General features: G+C 40.2%; 1 protein-coding gene across 4 annotated transcripts in view; it reads right to left on the bottom strand.

Annotated features, from left to right (window-relative positions):
• NSMAF (neutral sphingomyelinase activation associated factor) overlaps window positions 1–18,383 on the bottom strand; it is a 56,902-nt gene that overhangs the window by 16,563 nt on the left and 21,956 nt on the right. For 3 of the 4 annotated variants that reach the window (XM_053929390.2, XM_053929391.2, XM_045204945.2), the window contains 11 exons: window positions 16,728–16,778; window positions 14,192–14,263; window positions 13,835–13,882; window positions 13,681–13,733; window positions 7,614–7,743; window positions 5,958–6,029; window positions 4,102–4,210; window positions 3,038–3,214; window positions 1,877–1,956; window positions 1,229–1,319; window positions 1,076–1,139 (listed from right to left, as the gene is read on the bottom strand). In XM_053929390.2, the coding sequence (XP_053785365.1) occupies window positions 1,076–1,139; window positions 1,229–1,319; window positions 1,877–1,956; window positions 3,038–3,214; window positions 4,102–4,210; window positions 5,958–6,029; window positions 7,614–7,743; window positions 13,681–13,733; window positions 13,835–13,882; window positions 14,192–14,263; window positions 16,728–16,778 (947 nt within the window). The remainder of the gene's footprint in view (window positions 1–1,075; window positions 1,140–1,228; window positions 1,320–1,876; window positions 1,957–3,037; window positions 3,215–4,101; window positions 4,211–5,957; window positions 6,030–7,613; window positions 7,744–13,680; window positions 13,734–13,834; window positions 13,883–14,191; window positions 14,264–16,727; window positions 16,779–18,383) is intronic. The other variant, XM_024572018.3, reaches the window with a different exon arrangement.

Below are 18,383 nucleotides of genomic sequence, written 5' to 3'. Positions count from 1 at the left end.
ACCCAAGATTAAAGATAAGTAGAGAATCTTAAAAGCAGCAAGAGAAAAGGAGACAGTTACCTACAAAGGAGTTCCCATAAAACTATCAGCTGATTTCTCAAAAGAAAGCTTGCAGGCAAGAAGGGGCTGGAAAGAAGTGTTTAAAGTCATGAAAGGCAAGGAGCTACATCCAATATTACTCTACTCAGCAAAGCTATCATTTAGAATGGAAAGGCAGATAAAGTGCTTCCCAGATAAGGTCAAGTTAAAGGAGTTCATCATCACCAAGCCCTTATTATAGGAAATGTTAAAGGGACTTACCTAAGAAAAAGATGATCAGAAATATGAACAGTAAAATGACAACAAGTTTACAACTATCAACAACTGAACCTAAAAAAATGAAAACAAAAACTAGAACAGGAACAGAATCAGAGAAATGGAGATCACATGGAGGGTTATCAGTGGGGAGGGAGAGGAGGGAAATGGGGGAAAAGCTACAGGGAATAAGAAGCATAAATGGTAGGCACAAAATAGACAGGGAGAGGTTAAGAATAGTATAGGAAATAGAGAAGCCAAAGAACTTGTATGTACGACCCATGGACATGATCCAAGGTGGGGGGAATACTGGTGGGAAGGGAGTGCAGGATGGAGATGGATAAAGGGGAGAGAAAAATGGGACAACTATAATAGCATAATCAGTAAAATATATTAAAAAAAGAATTATTTAGAACAATGAGATGTTGGAAACAGTCTACATGTTCAACAATGGAGAAATAATTGAAGTATATTCTGTCAGACATTAGGATGTGATAGATAATTTAAAAAATGACACTGTTTTTAAAAACATATAATAATACAGAAAAATTTCAAGTTCTTACATGAGGCTACAAAAGGCAGGACAAAAAACTGAATTTAAAATACGTTCTCACATTTACACGCACACACAACTAAACAAGCCTGAAAGGAATAGATATAACAATTGGTGATTTCTTTGCATATCTTTACCTCGTTGCTGACATAGTTTTTTGAAACAAACATACTGTGCATATATAACTGGGAAGTTTAAGAAATGGTAGGTGAGGCGTTTTTGTCAAACCTGTTGAACATTCTGTCTGCATTATCGAATCTTCCATTCTGTAGGCACAGCATATACTCTGGTGCTAGAGGAGAAAAGCAGAGTCTGAGGTACAGATTCACTGAAGAATCCACGTGAAATAACACCGACTTGAGGAATGATAAAGAACCTCACCCATCCTAACGAGATAAAACAGCACGTAACCCGGGGAGGAGTAGTGACTGCCGTACATGAATTTTGGTTCTGGCATCTCCTGGTAGCGTGTCTGCAACATGCGGGAAACAAATACCACTAAGTGTTGGCATGAAAATACCTGACTTAAATAGAACAACTGACTTAAGTAGTAAAAGCCTAAAAGAAATCATGGCATGCATACATTATGCCCCTTAATTTCTTTCTCAAATAAGAAAAGGAAAGATAAAAAGAGGGTGAAAAAAATCTGTGAATGAACACACCATTCCTGTGATCAGTATTTTGGTTTTCTTGGCACAGTGGTAACAATGTTGGTGCTGGACTGGATAGAGGGATTTTAGCCTTTCTCTGTTGCAATTTAGCAGAGAGCGCCTTCATGAAAACAAGTTAGTAAACTCGTACTCAGATCAGCTCCCCACTTCCTGAATTGTGGGCAAAACTGCAAATGGTGAGCAGCTCACGGGGCCAGGCGACAGGCAGAGGGGGAGGGGAGTAAGAAAAAGCAAACCAATATGACCACTCTGGACCTATTTCCCTGTAAGTCTTGATTAAAGGAGTTTTGGTTACTATAGAAACACAGGCATGGCTTAGGAATTCCCTTATAGACCACAGCTCCTGACATCCACGTACCAGCAGTCTCTCCAGCCGCTCCTTATTTAGGGCTCCCACTGGCTTACTAAGATCCCGGAAGGTTTCTGGATTTGACAAATCTATATAAATAAAAACATTTTTAAAATTAATTAACTAGAATAAATAAAGCTAGCAACCTTACACTTAATAGCATTACCTCCCTGAACTCATTCACATGAACACATTTATTTCCACAAAGTAAATATTTTTGAAAAGCTGAGACAGATCTATTAGAATTATAGTATTTCTGACATTTACATAGCTGTAAATGTGAGAACTTCTGAGTTTTAATTCAGCAGCAACCATTGAAGAATAATTTGAAAACACCATGAATATTGATTTTTATAAAAGTCCTACTGGCAAAATCTATATTCCAAGTAAAATAACAAAAAACCCCACATTTTAAAAGCCATTTATCTCCTACTAAGATTTACATTTTAAGTTGGAATTACAGTGAATGTATTATTCTGTAATAATAGCATAATTTGACAACCGGGGACCTGAATATTATCAGAGAAATAAGTGATTATATTCCTAGAAAATCCGTTATCTCTTTCAAGTACAAGGTTCAGTAAGTGAACTGTCAGAAGTAATTTATGGTTCACAATATATAATTTAAAATTACAGCATAAAATCACAATACAATCACTATTTTTGTTAAAATAATTTGAGAGAAGTATTTATAACACAAAATTAAAAATGGGTACCTCTCAGTAATGTAATTTTTGATGATTTTTATCTCCTTATTTACTTTTTAAAATATTTCAGTTCATTCTCATGTCCCGTAGTGAACGGTTGTTAGTTCGGTAATCACATTTTTAACGTGAATTTAAAAACAGGATAATCTGAGACAATTTTCAGAGTGAAAAACTATAGTGTTTCAAAACTTGGGACTTCTGGATAGTAATGACAATATGGCTTAAAATTATACGCATATTATCTGCGCATGTCTTTAAGAAGTATGTGAGCACTTTTTCTGGATTAAAAAAATTAAGAGGCAGTGTAGAAAAGCATATAAAACACATATAAGTTATGTAACCCCCAGTGCCTTGAAATGAAGATGGCGATCTTTACTAACGAAGTCAAATGGGTTCTAATGTGTGCAAAGGCCACATCACGACTCTACAACGGCCCTTTAGAAACGCAGCCGGTGTCACTCACCCAGTTCGGAACTGCGGTAGTCGTGGATGACCCAGGGGAACACCGGGTACTGGGACAGGTCGCTGCAGCTGCGGTCGGCCAGGTTGTTGAGGTGCAGCAGGTACTGGGAGTTGGAGAGGAGGCCGCGCTGCCACTGCAGCATGTAGCTCTCGGCCGTGCGCTCCGCGGCGTGGTGCTCTGCGGGGACCAGACCTGCTCTCACTTACGCGTTAGGTTAAACTGAACAGCTCGACGTGAGGAGAAGAAAACACCAACTCTAAACCTACTGTGAAGTAAGATATATTCCCCACTGAAAGTAAACTATTCTTGCTGGAGAAAAAATGTCATTCCTAAGGCAGCATTTCACTGTATGTCTCATAGACGGCTTCACTGCACACCGGAACAGCAAACAAAATTAGGGTGGTATTAATATAACCCCAAAATCTAATTTTAAAAATCATTCTATCCTAGTCATCTGGCAAATCTGTAAACCAAAATTAAATCATTCAGCCATACAACTTAATATATTTATGCTTGGAAAGAAAAATACAGGTGTTTTCCCTAATAAAGGTAGGTAAATTCACATGAAAGGCTGAGGAAACATTAATTAAAAGCAAATGCAGTCCCACGGGCACTATTTTGAGCCAGGAGGTTCACATGTTCCTTTTGCATTTTTTTCTCGCTTCAGGATTAAGATCACAGCTAACGATCACAAGTGACTGGCTAACTCACTTGTCTCACATTAAGAAATTGAATCTTGGTTTTCACCAACTAACCAAGGCGTGATTGGACATAAAAGTAATTAGGTGGCGTCTTGTATGTTGTTAAAATAAAAAATAAATAAATATACTTATCAAGAGTTTTTAAAATGTACAATTGAAGTGAAATTCATTTATAGTTCTCTTAGTTTTTAAAATGCTATCTTGCCAACTGAGTTACTAATAAGAAAATAAGAAATAAGTAGAAGCAGAGAGGTGATTCTAGATATAACATTTTTCTTTTTTCTTCTCTTATTTCTTATCCCAGCTACTTAGAAGTTGAACTACCTTCCTATGAACAGACACAATGAAAGGTGAGCACCAAACCTAGATACGTGGCAATGTAAAAATAGAGGTCATCTCTGTCTTGAGGGTCATAGAACTTCAGGTAGATGTCAGAACACAGATCATCCTCTGTGCAAAACACTTCCAAGCCCTATAGATCCAGAAAGAAATGAATAAAACAAATAGTATTTTATTAATATTGCACGTGCTATATAAGCTACACGATTACAAAAACCTTCCAATCAAACACCTACATTTTTTACTTGTAGGTCTTGTATTCATATTCTCCAGCTATAAATTTGATTCAGTGATGCATACACATATAAATATCTATAAATTTCCTGAGAACAAGACTTGTATCTCTAAATTTTATAAAATCCCTTTTGGTGTTAAATATTTTTATTGATAAAACCTTTATGAATTTTGATTCTGGAATTCAAAACTGGCTGATCCATGTCTTCACATATCTTCTTCAAATACAAATGTTTATCTTTCTTTTATAATTAATTATTATATCAATCTAACAAACATATAACAATATAACTAATAACTTACAATTATTCTTAAGAAAACTATGAGCTTTGTGATTGTTGTGTTGGTGAGGCTGAGATCAGACAGGAATAGGCAAAGAAATGACAAAAGCAGAGTTGTCCTTGGTTCAAGTACAGGCTTTCACCATTTACTAGTTAAGGTGATGAACAGAGGAAATTAACTTAGAATCTCAAATTTTTTTTTAAGATTTTATTTATTTATTTTTAGAGAAAAGGGGAAGGAGGGAGAAAGACAGGGAGACAAACACCAATGATATGCATGAGATCACATCATCAGTTGCCCTTTGCAATCCCTGAACTGGGGAACCTGGCCTGCAACCCAGGCATGTGCCCTGACTGGGAATCGAACCGGCAACCTTTCAGTTTGCAGGCTGGTACACAATTCACTGAGCCACACCAGCCAGGGTAGAATCTCAATTTCTTTATAAAATAGGAATCATCTACTTCATAGAGATTGTCATGATAACAAAATATGGTACATAAATTACCCAGGACACAAAAGACACTTAATGTCAATTTCTTTTTCTAACTGCATCTCTACACCCAATGGAGGAGATTTTTAATAATATGTTTCCATAATCCTCTATTAGCACTAGAAATGAAGAGTAGTAGCCTTTAAGTTAAATAGGTAGAAAAACAGGGAAATGTCATATATTTGAAACAAAAATGAGGTGCTTAAAATTCCACAGTGCTTTTGTAATGCTACCAGGTTACTGGTTAATCTTCAAAGGAGAACATGAGTTTATATTGATGCCAAATTAAAATACCTTGGATCACACCTTATAGGGATTGGTTTCCAAGGTCAGCATGTAAGGCTAACATGTTCATTTAGGGGAAGGTGGGAAGAATTGCCCACAGGGTTTAACTGGCTATTTTATTCATTTCTCTTACTTACCAAACTGAAGGTTAAATTAATGTGAGCTAACTGTTATGATTCCAGTGAAAAGTTAATTTTGTACTAGCTTCCCGATCTTACTCTGAGACCTAGCTGCTATGGAACAGATGGCGGCAAGTCACACCGGATTGATTACTCTGCATACATTATCCCTGCATAAGCCTAGAAACTCTGAGAACACGGGAGTGAAAAACTCAAGGCAGCGTACCCCATCCTTCTTGCTCTTGGAGCCAGACATTTGCACAACCAACTTGTTATGTAGAGAAAGGAGCTATTCCTTTATAAATTTCTAGCTCATTCAAAGGAAAGAGCAGCAGGACTCAGAGTCCACTTGCTTACAATACAACACACCCTTTCCGACCTGCCATCGGTGTTTACAAGCTAATAAACAATTGGTTAAGCTGAAAACAGGACAATCATTCACCGAGAACTGACATTCCATGTGAACTCACCAAAGGCATGAGGCCGTGCCTCCGTTTGTAAATGCGGCGGACGTCTTGGAGTGTTATTCGGACCACAGGTTTCTGTAAAATAAAAAGACAATCTCAAACGTCAGTATTCTGACACAATTAAAAGGTGATCTTTAGTAACAGAAAGCAGAAAAATGACCAAATCTTGCATTCCCGATGTGTTACAAAGTGAACAACTGGAAAGACTTTAAACAAGGTGTATCTGGGTTTCGCGTTCTAGTCTGCCCTCTTTTACTTTATGACCTTGGACAAGTCTCCCTACCTCCATTGGTACAGAAAAAGTATGGTAATGCATTCATCTTTCACGTTAAGGCAAGGCTGTTAAGTGATATGGAATATTAGTTGGTGTAGATAAGCTCTCAGGAATTTTGCTAATTTTATAGAGCAATGGTTTGCTTAGTATTGACTCATCTTTTTTTAGAATCCTGTCTTTTGTGTCCTTAAATCTATAGTGTGCTAAGGCTCACAAACAACTGTAGTATAAAGCAGGGCCTCTAGTCTTTTTCTTTATGAGGAGGGAAATTTTCTTGCCTCTCTAGAACCTTAAAATGTTTGAAGGAGGAATGAGGTTAGGAAAGGCAATGAGATCGGCTAAGAGGTGTTAAGTTCATTCCTCTTTCTGAATGGGAGGGATCGATGCCCAGACTATGAATCCTGAAGCTATGGCACATACTGAAAAATTTTTCCAGAAGTTTTTGGCCCCAGGTTATAGTAACAGTAGCGGTCAAGCCAATTTATTACACCACTAGAGTGTGCCCATCAGCAATGCTCATTGCTTGTGTTGGAGGGTGTGGAGAGTGTGCCCCACCACCTGGTGGACAGAATTATTATAGCATCATCTTTCACTTAAAAAAGTTTAGAAGTTTTAGTGGCATATAATGGGTGACCAGCCTGGAGATTTTCCAGGGTATGTAGCCTTCTATGGCAAAAAACACTCCTGTTCTTTAAGTTGCCCTGCCAAATGGTCCAATGGCACCATCGATTTTATTAAGATATCTGTCCTTTTAATGAACCAGTTCCAAAAAGGGCCAGATCTAGACAGACAACTTCACACGATGTAGTGCAGATATCTGAGTCCATCTTCACCGTGACTGGCTCCTCCACCACAGTAGGAGCACGGCAGCTGCCCAGCTGCAGCATCTCTGCACGCACCTCTGCACTAGCTGGGCGAGGACCCCTTCAAACTGCTTCTTTGGGAAAGACGCAGACCTGATTTTGCTGGTAATAAAGGAAAAAGCAAGTACCAACACAGGCATATGAACACGCAGATATACATAAAACATTCGTTTCTCCTTAACCTTAGTACATTTCATTTGTCTGTCTCAGAAGTGTTTCCGAATAGAAAGGTATAAGACTCTCATGCCCTTTATAATAAAATTGGGAGGCAGGGGGCTTCTTTTCACAACACTGAGCACAAGTGGCCCCCAAATGAACACTGATCAGAAGAACTCAAACTCGGGTTCCTCAGGCTTACACAGGGAGACTGTTAAAGACACAGATTATGGAGGGGGTGGGAGGGCATTCTCGATCCTCTCTAAAAATGAGAACACTGGCGGCGCAGTCAGGTCGCGGGGCAGAGAGCGTGGGTGAACGCCCCGCGCCGAAGGGGCTCCATCTGACCCTGCAGTCGTCACTTACCGGGTACCCATTGAGGGGCTGAAAGTACAGGGTGGTGTCAGTAATGCACACGTGTCCAGGATTTGTCACCAGAGGCGTCACCATTTCTGCCTTGCATTCCATGTGCAGCTTTTCGGAAACACTTTGGAATCTGATGATTTTCAGCAAAAGCAAAAAAAATAAATAAATAAATAAATAAATAAATCAGAAGTTGATTTACTTTCTGGTTTAACTTTAAGAGAGTTACAGTGTGGCTTTATATAAAATTTGTCTAAACAATGATTTAATACAAAATAAATGGTAATATAAACTGGTTGCTTAAATAAAACTGACATTCTTTTAAATGGTATAATGAAAATTCAATTTTTTAAAAAATAGATGAGGTTATGCATTGCAGAAGGAAAGATAGATAAGTAATCCTTTAGCTCAACTCTTATTTCTTCCAAAATAAACTGATGCTGAAACTACTCTGAAATCAACAACACTGTCGTTTTTGTGCCATCGAGGCCGACTGTCATAGCCGCACGGCCGACTGTGCACAGGTCGCACCTGTTTCGCAGTGCGCTTCCCAGGGCTATAAGTACACACCCACAAGCCCTTGAACGTCAGTTCCACGCGCAGCTGACCCACGGGCAACAGTGTGGACTGGGAGGGCCCCTGGTCCACTTACATGAGGATTTCTTCAGTAAACACTGTAGGTGTGTTTTCTCTTATGATTTTCTTAATAACATTTTCTTTCTCTAGCTTACTTTATTGTAAGAATGTAGTATATGATACACATAACTTACAAAGTGTGTGTTAATTGACTGTGTTATCAGTAAGGTCACCCACAGCTATTAGCAGTTAAGTTCTGGGGGAGTCAAAGTTATATGCGGATGTTCGGCTGCACAGGGGACTGTCACCCTGAACTCCCACGTTATTCAAGTGTCACCTGTATATATATCCCTTTGTGGATTTACTGCAGTAAAGCCAATCCAAGATGATTTCTCTACTGACTGCTTGTAAATTATTCTAACAGTCAAAAAGTCCATGGTCTTCTTGCTTTACTAATGAAAAAGAATTTAGAGGAGAAACAATGAAATAATCAATATTTTAAAATAGGCAGTTACTTAGTAGTTAAATAATTGGGTTAAAAATAAATCTCCCTCATAAGTAACAAGACAAAAGGACACCGGGGGAGTCTTCCTTTCCCAGCTAGGAGGTAAAGGAGACCTCACAGCTCTTACACTGGCAACAAAACCCAGCAAGATGAGCTACACAATCCTCATTGTTTTTTAAAAAAACCATCAGAAGGCTGAAGATGCAAAGAAACCTAAGTGAAGGGGCTGACAGCTGAGTGGCAGAAGGAGGAGCAACCTACCACAGCAGGGCCTAAGGCTGAAGGGTGAAGAGAGAGATCTTCAGAGAAGCAGAAAGCCAGATCGGGACCGGACAACAGATATGCAAAAATATCAAATCCAGAGTAAGCCGAAGGAAGGAAATCATAAGAGTGGAAATCAATTTTATGTAAAATGGAAAGACAGAGAAAAATCGATGAAGCCAAAAGTTGGTTCTCTGAAAAGGGCAGTAATATTGGCAAACCCCTGGCGATGACAAATGCTGACGGGTACATACAGACTCGCAGACAGCCCCTCTCAAGAGCTCAGAGGCAGACATCTTTCCATCTTTCACAGAATGTTGGCCAAGCGACTCCAACCACACGTGAAAAGGATACTAAACACATTGTGATAAAGTTGGATGTATCCCATGAATACAAGTTTGGTTTAATACTGGAAACTCAATCAATATAATTCACATTAGCAACAGATTAAAGAAAAAAAATGATCCTCTCAATAAATGCAGGAAAATTAGTCAACAAAATTCTAAGCCTATTATCAAAAATACTTTCAGTAAACCAGGAATAAAAAGGAACTTCCTCACTGTGAAAAAAAGGCATCTATAAAAAAGCTACTGATAGCATCATTCTTTAATGGTGAAACATTAAACCCCTTTCTATCACAGCAAGAACAAGGCGAGAACGTCCACGCTCAACACATCTGTTACTTACACAGTGCAATGAGGCAGGAAGTAGGACTAAAAGCCACAAGGATTTCTGTGAAACTATCATTATTCACAGATTAAATGACTATGTACACAGAAAACTCTATGGAATCTACAAAAACCCCACTAGGACTAACGAGTGAATTTGGAAATCATAAGACACAAGGTCGATGCAAAAACAAACCCAACTGTATATCTATACACTCGTAACAAATAGTTGAAAAATAAATTTTCAACAACGTCGAACACATCACAAGCTAGGAGCACACCCAACAAAAGGCAGCAGCATTGTCACAGTAAACACGCAACAGTGGGGGAGCTCGGGGAGGGCTAAGAGAACTGCGCTAGTTTACGTCTTTTCTTGGAGTCTGAATTAATCCCAAATAAACTATTTTAAAGAGGGCCTTTTGGGCACAGATGGGGACACCTGAATATGGAACTATAAGTTACATGACATTACACAAAATCATTACCACTTGGGTGCTCTAACTGTACGGAGGAATGTCAGAAACACCCTCCTAACAGACCCTGGTGAAGCAGCTGTGAGTGAAGCGTCGCGGTGCCTGGCTATGCGGTCTCACATGGTTCAGAAGAACTGAGCTCGTGCATGTTGTTGCTTATGTGCGACACAAACACACACGCGCACACATATTACCTATACATATGTACATGCACATAACACATACGCATGCATACAGACACACATACACTATGCATATGCATACACATGCACCGAGCAAGCGACTTAGAATATAAACATGTAAAGCCTAAGACAAGTTTGGCAAAATATTGACAAATTAACAGCTCGTGATTCAGAGTATCTGTGATCATGATATTATTCTTTCCACTTGCAGGGATTTAAACTTTTCAGAATGGACAGCAGGAAAAAATAAATATAGTTGTCCTTTATTTCTTCAATAAAAAGTATTTCCTCAGAAATATGATAAAAGCTTGTATTTTTTAGCAAAACTTTTAACTTCTTTCTTTTAAAGGAAGTATACAATACTGGAATATCTCATTTTATATGGTAAAAATTTCTCCCCTAAATTCTTCAGTCTGACATTTTAAAGACTGGATACATTAAAACTTTCATAGTGAACAATTTTTTAAAGTAACGTTATTTTGAAGCTTGGGAGTGAAGTCTAAACTGCTACTTAGAAAAAATGTAGGGGGTGACCAGGGGGTGGACGGATGGAGCAAACAGGAGAAAGGACTCATGGACACGGACAACAGGGAGGTGATGGCAGGGAGTGGGTGGAGGTGGAAGAGGGTACAGTGGGGATAAATGGTAATGGAAAAAATACAATAAAAAAATAAAGAATGATAGGCACAGCAAAAAAAAAAGTAAAGAAAAGAAAACATGTATTTTACATAGGTCAAAGAAGCTAGTTCTTCTTATTCCTTTTCCTTTCTAAAATGGAAGCTATTCTCCAGGGTAATCTACTCACCTAATATACCCTACAAGTATGAATATGAAAATGAGTGCCATACAGGCAAAACAGAAAAAGAAGCAAACATAAATGCAGAAAACATCATTGGCCAGATGGCTTTACGGCTAAGGGTCACAAATCTCACAAAAACAGCAATGAAACAGAGTATTACAAATTAATCTCATTTATAAACATAAGCTTCTAGCAAAAGCCTAGCACATAATAATCTATAAATGAATCTATTCAACCAATACTTTCTACTTTGTCCTAAGCTGAAATGATTACCAATGCACAAATCTAAAATAAAATGTTATCTGGTGAACAGACTGCAATAATTCATACATAAGATTCTGTACGTATTAAAGAACCTACATGTAAAGTTAATGAAGTTGATCACAAAGTTTAGCAGGGCTGCTGAAAACAAAATGAATACAAAAACATCTACTGCATTCTTTAAATAAACAATAAACAGAAAATAAAAACTTTTAGGATAGAATTTATACCACCATCAAAAATACGAGTACTTGGAATAAATCTAGCACAAGAAAGAACTTTATGACAAAGATCATAAGGAAGACATACAGAAGACATAAAAAAGGAGACGCTCGTTATAATAACAATCAAGATCTTAGCAGGCTTTGTGCTATGGACCTGAACAAGCTGGTTCTAAATTTATCTGGAAGAGCGTGAGACCGGCCACAGTGAGGACGCAGTTAAAAAGGAAGTAAGGTGTGGGACCCCGCACCACCACATATCAAGGGTAGTAATTCTAAAGCCACAGTACTGAACACTGTAGTACTGCAGATGAAGGTGTAGACAAATAACCCAAATCCCCTTAATGTAAGGAAATTTACTTAACATAAGGTAAGAAACAAATAAGAGAACAGGTTAATATTAAAGTATAACTGTTTTCAAATCTTGGCTAATGTAAATAGTGCTGCTATGAATAAAGGGGTGCATAAATTCTTTTGAATTGCTGTTTTGGGATTCTCAGGGTATAATTCCAGCAGTGGAATCACTGGGTCAAAAGGCAGTTCCACTTTTAATTTTGTGGGGAAACTTCATACTATTTTCCACAGTGGTTGCACTGTCTGCATTCCCACCAACAGGCCACTAGGGTTCCCTTTCCTCACATCCTCAGCCAGCACTTCTTGTTTGTTGATTTATTAATGATAGTTGTTTTGTCAGGTGTGAGGTGGTACCTCATTGTGGTTTTAATTTGCATCTCTCTGATGGCTAGTGATGCTGAGCATCTTTTCAAATGTCTATGGTCCATCTGTACGTCCTCCTTGGAGAAGTGCCTATTCAAATCCTTTGCCCAGTAGATGAGTGGATTAAAAAACTGTGGTGCATTTACATGCTGGTATACTACACAGCAGAAAAAAAGAAGGAATCCCTGCCTTTTTCAACAGCATGGATGGAACTGGAGACTATTATAATAAGTGAAATAAATCAGCTGATGAAAGACAAATACAATATGACCTCATTTTTATAAGGGGGATCTAATGAATACAATAAACTAATGACTAAAATAGAACCAGAGGCAGGGGATCACGGAATAGACTGACAGCTGTAAGAGGGGAGGGGAGAGGTGGGGACTGACTGAAAGAAGGTAAAGGGATTCGTCAAAGAACATACATGAAGGACCCATGGACCAAGACCACGGTGTGGGGGCTGACTATGGAAGTGGGGGGCGAGCTGGGTGGAGGGGAGTGAAGGGTGAAAAATGAGACTGTAATAGCATAAACAATAAAATATTAAAAAATAAAGTAAAATTGTTTTTGGAAAATATACTGTATACTTAGAGAAGCTGAGAAAATAAAAAAACATATTAGACCAGTAAAAAATGAGGTCTCTTGGTCCCTATAGGATACCTCAGGAAGGGAGCTACCATAATGTGAAGGGTCGGGGAAGACCTCCCAGAAAAGCTGACAGCTAAGCTGAAATCAGAAGAATAGGGAAGAGTGAGCCAGGTGAAAAGAGGAAGGAGGCTGAGCACTCTCAGCAGAGGGCGAGTACTGAGGCTCAGAGGTGAGTCCACGTGGCACACTCCGGAACTGCATGTAACGCAGAGTTGGAGCACAGAATTCCAGAGCAACCAGTGACTACTTGGAGAGGACCATAAATGATTGCGTGCCAAGTAACGTTAAGATTTTACAATGGAGGCAATGGGAAGTGTCGCAGAGTTTAAACAGACAGTGATACAATTAAATAACTTCTTTAGAAAGAACATTTTAAAAATACGATGGGTACAGGGGGGAAGAAAGGACTAGTGAAGGGAAGACCAGAGTTAGGCAGACATGCTGAAAGCTGCCACAGTGTTCTGAGCGGGAGGTGATGGTGGCCTGGACGGAGGCAGTAACAATGTGCAAAGATAGGAGCTGACAGTGTGGACAGATCTTAGAGAGCATCAGCCTACAGGCCTGACTGACAGACGCCAGGGTGGAGAAGAGTGGAGGAAGCCCCCGACTCTGCTCCTGCTCGGAGGCGGGGCTGTTCTCTAAGAGAAGGTGTCTGGGGGAGGCAGATGGTAACCTCAGTCCTGGACACGCCGAGTGAGGCAAACAGAAGAAGTCTGCTGCCTTCACAACCAGTAAACAAAATCATTAAAAACTTACCTGTTTTTGTCAAATGATGTTCTAGCCAAACGTGATTGCAAAATAGCTGTTATCTATTAAAACAGAATCATTTAAAAAGGATGGATGTAAGTATTTGTAAGTAAAATTTGTAAGTTAATTTATAATAAAGATACAGATCTTTGGAAACTCTTACCATAGCAGTTTGGTCCCCTAGTTTGTCAAGGCAGGATGCTCTGTGAAGCTACAACATTATAAATATACATGAATTTATTTTTTCTCTCCGATGATATGAAGATACTTCCTTAGAAGCAATGAAAAGCAGCAATCATTCTGTTACTTAGTAACAGTTAAGACTGCTTCTGATATATGTATGGCTTCTTCCTAATATACAGTTTTCAAATTCAACTTAATCAAGTAAATTGGATTTATATTTATAAAAGAGATTCGGGCTTCAGTAAGATGTATAAAGATACAATTTAAAAAAGAAGTTTCTGCTGAAGTTTGTTTTGAATTCTCTGCCCATATTTGCCCGAGCGAGGCACTGGCTTACCTGAAGCAAGGTCTCCACAACATCTTCCACTTTCCCTGAAACATCCAATTCAAAGACATATTCCATTTTGCCCTAAAGAGAAAGAGAAAGAAATGGAAACAAAAGAACAAAGGGAGAATGTCAACACACATTCCTGGAAGAGCATCAGCAACTCCCTGGCTGAGTGCCGTGTGTATCCGCCCGGGGTGTCCTCCCACAGGCCGCCCAGGCACGAGTTCCAGGGAGCAGGGCCCATGGGGTTTCCTGCTGTATTTATCATGTTCGTGCTTCTGCTGACTCTGGGCTTAGTTTGCTGTTCTCTCTTTACTTCCTTGAGGTGAAGAGCTGGGTTTTAAAATTTGAGATCATTCTTTTTTGTCGTAGGTGCATATCACTATAAACTTCCCTCTTAGTACTGCTTTTGCTGCATCCTGCAAGTTTTGGTGTGTTGTGTTTGTCTTGTGATATTTTAAAATTTCCCTTTGTATTTCTCCTCTGACTCACTGGTTGTTCAAGAGTGTGAATTTCCACATCCTGTGGATTTGCCTTCTGCTATGGATTTCTAGTTTTATTTCACTGTGGTTGCACAGGAATTGGTATGATTTCAGTCTTCTTAGAGTCAGTAAGGTTTGTTATGTGACCTAACACGTGACCAACCCTGAAGACTATTCCATGCGTACTTAAGAAGAAGGTGTATTCTGCCACTGTTGGGAAGGATGTTCTCTGTGTCTGTTAGGTTCATTTGGTCTATAGTGTTAAGTCCTTTGTTTCCTAATTAATCTTCTGTCTGGATGTTCTACCCATTATTGAAAGTGGGGTATGAAGTCTCCTGCTATTACTGTGTTGCTGCCAATTTCTCCCTCCAATTCTGTTAGTGTTTGCTTCCTCTGTTCAGGTGCATATATTGAGGCTGGGTGCATATATGCCGAGATGGTTCATGTTGTTTGCCACATGCTCTTCTCTTCTCTTTCCCCTTAGGGAGTCTGCTTAGCTGCCTCAGCTGCTGTCTGGTGTGCCACAGCTCCTCTGGAGCAGAAGCATGAGGCCCTGCTCCTTCTTGCTTTTGGTGGTCCCCAGGCATCTGCTATAGGCGGGGTCCCGTCAATGCTCCGAGATAGGCGAGACAGAGCCAGTCCCTCAGGCAGATGCCCCCAAAAGTCAGCATATTGCACATATGGTCCAGGGTTTTCTTTCCCTCCCCAGGGAGAAGTTCAGAGCTGGGAATTCATATGGCACTGTGCTGGTAGGGGGGAGGCTAGGAATTTCCCCACTAGCTTCAATGAGGCTGATTTTCTGCTAACCTGGAGTGTAGCAGGCTCTTAAATGGTTTTCAAATTTCTTACAAAGGAAATTGGTCCATGTATGGTTGTTGAAGTGTCTCCATGAGAAAAAACAAGGGTCTGTGGCTTCCTCACCTGGTATCTCTCATCATCATCATCACTGATGTCCCTGTCTGCCTACCCCCTGACCCTTTTGAAATTGAGAATCCTTTGGTGTTCCAATTCACACTGAAAGAAGAGACTTTTTCTTTGCTTCAGGCAACCTCACTTATTTCCTTTTACATAATTTTTCAATGAACCAAGTGCAGCTTTGCCCTTCAGGAGACTATCAGGAGAGCCTTTAGAGGGAGAGCACCCCTCTAAAGGCGGTAGTTCTCAACTTGGGGGGGCTGTGGAGGTGCTCCACACAATAGGGGAACAGTGTATTAGGGCATTTAGAGGGTGGGAACAGGCTGCAATAGGAAGGACAGCCCCACACAATAAAGAACTTGCCTGCCCAAATGCCAACAGCAGCATCTGAGAGCAATTACATTTCAGTATTTATAGTGTCTGGCTAACTGGTGCATGCAGCAGTTTCTTGTACATGAAACCCAAAGGCCACGGCATGTAGTGTGTGTATTCCACAGGCTGCTGGCTGAGCAACTGCACACACCTGAACTGGGACTGAGATTCGGCCCACGAGACTGTGTTTCCCCAGAGAGGGTGGTTTTTCCGAAGTCACAGAGGTGTCATTATAAGGGCACTAGCCCTGTCTCTAGGTCCTGTAAAGATTCTCTTTTGGTAGAATTATCCCTTTACTAATCCATTAAGCTGAAGCATAAAGAATGAAGTAAAACACAGAATGATTAAACATAATGTCTATGCTTATAAGTCCTGGAAAACCAGATTCTGTATTCACATCTACTCCTACCCAGTTAAGAGAATTTGTAACTTATTATCGAGTTCTCAAATAAGGGTATTTTATAACCCATATTCTCAACAATATCCAGTAAATGATCTTATTAGTGATGTATGTTCTGATTTCTATTTTTATTCTAGTAAGTCAAGCTTTTTTTTGCCTATTAAACATATATTTTTTAAGTCAACAGGTAATTGAAATCTCGTGGACTAAAATGTTTGATTCCCTTGGTTAATTCTGACATAACTGCTAGGTAAGAAGCTTTGAAATACCCATTATTATTACATTTGATTAAAGATTAAAGATGTTAATAGAGCCCCAAAGTCTTACTGTAAAGCACTATATTAATGTGTGGGAATAAGTGGAAAGCTTTACTTACTCTTTCTATTTTATATGGTGCAACAATGTTGTGTTCTTTAATGAAATATACCTGGGAAAGACAAATCAGTAATTGTAAAATAAAAATTTTCATAGTAATACGTTACTGTAAGTTCAGATATTATAAACTGAATTTAAATCATTGTTACATAATCTCCAACTTCCAAAAGCACTTACATTAATATTAGTAGAGCTTTAGGTTTCTGATGTTGAAATGACAAATATTAAATTAAAAAGAGAGGCATCAAGGCAGCACGGCACCAACCATTACTAGGTAAATGAAGTAGCTAAGATGTTTCATCAATGTCATTATTTGTACCAAGTAACCAAGTAGACAGGTGAAGGAAGCTAATCTAAGTGCCGGTTTTCTAAAAAATGGGCACTTAGAAAAGTAAAACAAATCGCTAAGGCATGAAATACATTCATTAGCACAAAGGAACTTCTCTTCCCCAGAGATGGTCTGGACACAGTGTTCTTACACGCACCGGGCCGCCTGTCCTCACACCGCATGTCAGCGCTGTGTCAAACAAGCGCCACCATCTGCCAGGCCAACCATCTCCTCACACTTGTACGTCTCTCACACCTTCTCTCCTGTTATGATGGAGGGCCCTCCCAGTCTCTCAGAAACCAGTCCCTCCACGAGAGACAGAATGGGGACCTCCCCCACCAAAACTCTGCCCCCGTGATTACACACTGCACTCTCTCCCATCTGATACAAACCACTGTAAAAAACTCCCAATGGTCTCCACCCTCCTCTGGCCATTCCTCTGTTCCTTTCTGTGGCAAAACTCTTTGAAAGAGCTAACTTCACTCTCTCTCGGGCCCAGAACAGGTTTTCACCCGCACCACATTACCAAGGCCACTCCTGAGAAGGCCACAGAAGATGCACGAGATCTCCATGTCACCACATCCAAGAGTCCCTTCTCAGGACTTCCCCGACTGTTTCTCAGAGCACGTGACAGAGCTGATGGCTCCGCCTGACGCAGTTTTCCACTTGGCTCCCCAGCCACCTGCTCCTGGTTCTCCCCGACCTCATCAGCTGCTCCGTCTGTCTTCCTTCCAACCTTCTCTCTTCCCAACCTCTTAGGTTACAGAGCGCCCTGCTCTCCGCAGGGCCTACTCCAGCCTCTCTGGCCACACTCAGTCTCAGGGAAACCTCATCCAGTTCCAGGGCTTAAAAAAGTGTCTGGAAACTGCTGACTTCCAGTTTATCTTTCTAGCCTAAGCCTCTCTTAAGCCTGGGAGAGTGCTTCCAAAGGCCTGCCAGACTCCTCCTCTGAGAGGCCGCATTCTACACACAGCCTGCTTCTTTATCACAGTAAAGGGTAACACGGAGTTGGAGGCGTTCCTATTTTCCTTTACGCTTGGAACTAGTCCGCCAGCACATCTGTTAGGTTTTTATTCAGAATCTATCCTGACACTGACCCCCCCTCACCCTTCTACTGCTGTCACCCGGGTCAAAAACACCTGGCTTCTGAACGCCCTTGCTTCCACACTTGCCCCCTACAGCATACTCTCTACTGGGCCTCCGGAGAGATTTACAGATACACACAGATCAGACCTCGCCCCTCCTGTGTCAGCTCTCCAGCAGCTTTTCTCTTCTGGGTTTTACTCTAACTCCCTACTGTGGCCCCCCGAGGCCGTCCACGACACGGCC

Source organism: Desmodus rotundus, chromosome 8, assembly GCF_022682495.2.
Source record: "Desmodus rotundus isolate HL8 chromosome 8, HLdesRot8A.1, whole genome shotgun sequence".
NCBI classification, from domain to species: Eukaryota; Metazoa; Chordata; class Mammalia; order Chiroptera; family Phyllostomidae; genus Desmodus; species Desmodus rotundus.
The sequence above is the reverse complement of the archived record's forward strand: the minus strand, read 5'-3'. Positions and strand labels throughout refer to the sequence as shown.